Genomic DNA, 4,832 nt, shown 5'->3' on the forward strand with positions numbered 1-4,832 from the left:
CTAAAGGGAATTCTACTGTGGTGCACTCATTGGAAGCACTTGGAGTCTGACACAGACAAATGTCTTATTTCTGATCTGCTTTCATTGTATTATCCTTTCTTTCCACATTTAGTAACAAGCTTACTCATTAACACAAGAAAGCCTGGGTTAAAAACTTTAAATGTTAATGCCTTGCTGTCAAACTGGCCATCACAGAGGAGTCAAGATAACAAAGTGTGGAGCTGGATGAACACAGCAGGCCAAGCAGCATCTTAGGAGCACAAAAGCTGACGTTTTGGGCCTACTCCCTTCATCAGAAAAGGGGGATGGGGAGAGGGTTCTGAAATAAATAGGGAGAGGTGGACCGAAGATGGATAGAGGAGAAGACAGGTCAAGAGAGTATAGGTGGGGAGATGGGGGGAAGGTGATAGGTCAGTCCGTGGAGGACGGACAGGTCAAGGAGGCGGGATGAGGTTAGTAGGTGGGAAATGGAGGTGCAGCTTGAGGTGGGAGGAGGGGATAGGTGGGAAGAAGAACAGGTTAGGCAGGTGGGGACAAGCTGGGCTGGTTTTGTGATGCAGTGGGGGGGGGGGAAGAAAAAGGGGACAAATTGGTTTTGGGACGTCATCCTGCCTCCTTGACCTGTCTGTCCTCCCCAGACTGACCTATCACCTCCCCCCCCATACTCTCCTCTCCACCTATCTTCTCCTCTATCCATCTTCGGTCTGCCTCCCCCTATTATTTCAGAACCCTCTCCCCACCCTCCCTTTTTTTGATGAAGGGTCTAGGCCCGAAACGTCAGCTTTTGTGCTCCTGAGATGCTACTTGGCCTGCTGTGTTCATCCAGCCCCACACTTTGTTATCTTGGATTCTCCAGCATCTGCAGTTCCCATTATCTCTGATTACAGAGAAGTCATTTGGCTTATTCCAAGGGAAGCCTGGAAACTTGAGTTGGGATCTCATCTGGAACTGCAAGTGTCTGGGATCAAGTGGAACACCTCATTCACTATTTCCCTCCTCAATATAATGGGCATCTACCCACGGAAAACTGAACAGCCCTCTAAGCAGGGTATGACAGCAGAGCTAAGCTTCCCTTCCACACACCGCCCCCCCCCCCCCCCCGCCTTACACCGACACCTCTCCCTTCCTCCAAGCCCCATCGGTGGCTGGAAAGAACGAACACAAAAAAAAACCAACGCAAGATTGAAATTTGATCCTGAAATCATTTTTATTGACATGTAGCAGAACAAAGTTCAGTAAAAGCTTCAAACATCTCATTGTCTACAGCTGGACCTTCCCAGCATTTTTAAAAACAAGAAACACCATTTCATTCCTTTGAACATGAGTCAAGAAGCTCGTAACAAAGGGAGGTCAAAGTGGCCACTGCACATGCAAATTCCACGAAGTCCACCTTCTCATCACCACTGCAATCCAGCGATGTCATGAACGACTCCAGTTTTTGTGGATCTTTCTAAGAGAATAGTTAACAGGTTTTAAAAGTTGGCAATTTAACACTTCATTGGTCACTAACATAGCCAGTGGTTGGGGAGGAGGGAAGGAGAGTGGGCTTGATGTTGGAGGAATCCACCCCCAAAAAAATAGTCAGAGAGAAGAGCAAAAATCTTGGTAGATTAGAAACTCAGTTGGTTTGGCAACAATTTCCAGAGAGAACCCAACAAGACAGAACTCAAATTTGCAAGGTTTTATTTTAAGATCTCTCTCGCGACACTGCTAGATCGGCAGAGTTTCTCCTGCAGCATGTGTTTAATTTAAAAGATAGAAGTTGGAAACTCCCTAAAATTTGTAATGGGCTAACCCAGCCCACTCCCAAGAGCGGAATTTTTTTTAAAAATTCATATTAATGAGCCATTTCAGGTTCTCACCCAAAACCAGTCAATTGCGGGGCTAAAGTAATGGGATTGGCAGAGGTAGGAATTCAATAGAACATTTACCGGTACGAAATTTGGTAGTTCTGCTTTCAACATTTTCCTCAATTCACGTTTATCCAGTGTTTTCTTGTCCGCATCATCTCCTGAGTATTTACGGAAGGTTTGAATCATTGTACACATACACTTTTCCAGTTCAGAACAGTTCGCGCCAGACATGACGATGGAGGAATCAATCTACCAGCAACTAACAAAACGCACAGTTAGTAAAGAGTTAAGCAAGAACACCCACTTGAGCCCGATCCCAGACATCCCCGTCTCTGAAGCCGAGCCTCACACATCAAATGGGTTTATTGGTTCCTGCTTTTCAGTGGAATGAGTATAGGGGAGCGTTTCTCACTCACTGTGGGAGCCCTCCCTGCACAGGGTTTGGGCAAGTTCTGATCACCCATATAAAAACATTCCATTCTGGGCCAACTGCCCAATTCCGAATGGACTATTACTAACTGTCTCCAATTTACCACAGGCAGCTGCAGCTTTTGCAAAAACGTACAAGGACTCCAGATCGGAGAGGTCTAGAGTTCTGGACCCTCTATACAGGAGGGTGTGATCCAAACAGCAAACACGCAAACCCATCAGCAGCTTTGACTGCGGGGAAAAAGAACACGTTTGACGCTTAGCGAAGCAGTTGGCATTACCGCAGTGAGCTGAATCTTCAAGCCAACATGTTATTCAAAATGCAGTAAACACACATTCCAGTAAAACAGAAACATTAAACTGCTAAAAATCAAGACACACAAAAGCAATTATTTTCCAGACTTTTTTAGAAGTTCAATATGACCCAAACCATTTCCCTTTAGATGATATTTTAAACATTACTTTTACAGACAAGCTGTCTTCAGGATCACCCCGTCAGCTACTTTCCTCCGGCCTTACCACAATCTGCAGATTTCCCCAAACTATAAACTCAACTTTTATGAAGCAACCCACAGCACCACACCCAGCTCAGTAGTTTCATGGATCTGCTGTTCCCCCAATCAGAACCCCACAAATCTAGGCATGGCCCTGATCTAGAATCCTATTAGTTGTTTAGAGAGCAGGGTGTGGTTTCCTTAGTTCCAGCCCCGTTGGCCCTTCCCTTTCGCTCAGATGGTTGTGCCATGAATCAGTCCTTGATGGGATTACGAAACATTTCTCAATCATCCCCAAACTACAACTCCCGCCTGAGTCAATCCATCATTGTTAGTGACTTACACAATAACACATAACCAGTTTGACGGTTTTAAAAAGTCTGCTCAGGTATGTGGGTGTTTTTGGTTGGGCCCATCCCTAATCCCTTTGAGAAGGTGGGTGTGAGCTGCCTATTGAACTGCTGCAGTCCATGAGTTTAGATTCCCTACAGTGTGGAAACAGGCCCTTCGGCTCAACAAATCCACACCACCCCTTGCAGCATCCCACTCTGACCCATCCCGCTATAACCCACACACCCCTGAACACTACGGGCAATTTAGCATGGCTGATCCACCTAGCCTGCACATCTTTGGACTGTGGGAGGAAACTGGAGCACCCGGAGGAAACCCACGCAGACACGGGGAGAATGTGCAAACTCCACACAGACAGGTGCATGAGGCTGGAATCAAACCCGGATCCCTGGCACTGTGAGGCTGCAGTGCTAACCACTGAGACACCGCTGACCCACAATGCTCTGAGGGAGGGAATTCCAGGATTCTGACCCAGTGACAGTGAAGGGTCAGCGATACACTTCCAAGTCAGGATGGGGAGTGGCTCAAAGGGAAGCTTGCAGTGGTCATAAAATCATAAACTGTTACAGCACAGAAAGAGGCCCTTCAGCTCATTATGTCCAAAATCATCACTAACCATATATCTACTGCAATCCCATTTTCTAGCCCTTGGCCTTACCCTGGCATCTGAAGTGTCCATCTAAATAGACCTTAACTGCCTTGAGGGTTCCAATCCCTACCATCCTTTCAGACAGTGGGTTCCAGATCCTTAGCACCCTCCAGGTGAAAAAACGTCTCTTCAAATTCCCTCTCAACCTCCTGCCCCTTACCTTAAAACTGCACCCCAGGCTATTGACCCCTGTAGTAAGGGGAAAGGTTTCTCCCTATTTACCCTGTCTATGAGCTCAGAACTTTGTACACAGACTCCAGTCCCTAACCCCGTAACAGCAATTATATCACATCTCCACAAACTAACACATTCATTTTCCCATGTATCACATGACATTGTCATGAATCTCATGACAATAAAATACATGACATCCAGCTCTGTCCTGTTGCATACATTTATGCCTTAACTTGACGGTACTTGCGCTGCCTGCCAGACTGACTTGACATGTTTCTGAACTTGCCTGGGCATCAGACTGTTGCTGTGCTGTTTCCCTGTATTGCAATCTTGGCCAGTTTAATTGAAACCCTCCCCAGCATCAACAGCATGCGTGAACATTCAACAGCAGTCCCTCTACCATTCCCCAGTCCACGCTTCACCACTCACAGGGTCCTGTTCAGACTTGTACAGACCTCACCTGCTGCAATGATAGAAGAATTGAAAGCCCTCCCTCCTGCAGCAACATATTCATCCATCCTTTCACATTTTCCTATACATGTGGCACTAGCAGTAATCCAGAGATCACAATCCTTGACTGTTTTCTTAATCTGCTACTTAGCTCCCTGAATTCTTGTTGCAAGCCCTCACTCCCTCCTGTTCCCCAGTGTTACTGGAAGTGGTCGTGGGTTTGGAAGGTGCTGTCTGAGAATCTTTGGTGAATTTCTGCAGTGCATCTTGTAGAAAGTACACACTGCTTGTCGGTGGGGGAGGGAGTGGATGCCTGTGGATGTGACGCCAATAAAATGTCAAGTTTCTTGAGTGTTATTGGAGCAGCATTCACTGAGGCGAGTGCACAGTGTCTATCACATCCCTGACTCAACATTTCCCTCCATTAAATCA

At 46.5% G+C, this 4,832-nt stretch overlaps 1 protein-coding gene across 2 annotated transcripts; it reads right to left on the reverse strand.

The window, feature by feature from the left end:
• Positions 1-1,182: 1,182 nt before the first annotated feature.
• Positions 1,183-2,920, reverse strand: LOC132206063 (protein S100-A2-like). Of its 2 annotated transcripts, none has more exons than XM_059638465.1 (3): positions 2,802-2,920; positions 1,932-2,112; positions 1,183-1,450 (listed from the first exon to the last, which is right to left on the reverse strand). In XM_059638465.1, exons 2-3 carry the CDS (start codon positions 2,082-2,084, stop codon positions 1,307-1,309), a joined length of 297 nt encoding a protein of 98 aa, XP_059494448.1. In that variant the 5' UTR covers positions 2,085-2,112; positions 2,802-2,920; the 3' UTR covers positions 1,183-1,306. The 2 variants fall into 2 exon arrangements, with proteins under 2 accessions (XP_059494448.1, XP_059494447.1); XM_059638464.1 differs by having other exon boundaries at positions 2,745-2,880.
• Positions 2,921-4,832: the final 1,912 nt, after the last annotated feature.

This window comes from Stegostoma tigrinum, chromosome 30, assembly GCF_030684315.1.
Source record: "Stegostoma tigrinum isolate sSteTig4 chromosome 30, sSteTig4.hap1, whole genome shotgun sequence".
NCBI lineage: Eukaryota > Metazoa > Chordata > Chondrichthyes > Orectolobiformes > Stegostomatidae > Stegostoma > Stegostoma tigrinum.

Bases quoted from the DNA above. Each gene is read 5' to 3' on its own strand.
- LOC132206063 (XM_059638465.1), bottom strand. From the start codon at position 2,084: ATGTCTGGCGCGAACTGTTCTGAACTGGAAAAGTGTATGTGTACAATG. The intron at 1,451-1,931 runs GTAAATGTTCTA...CTATTCTCTTAG, and splicing joins AACTACCAAATTTCGTACCG to AAAGATCCACAAAAACTGGA.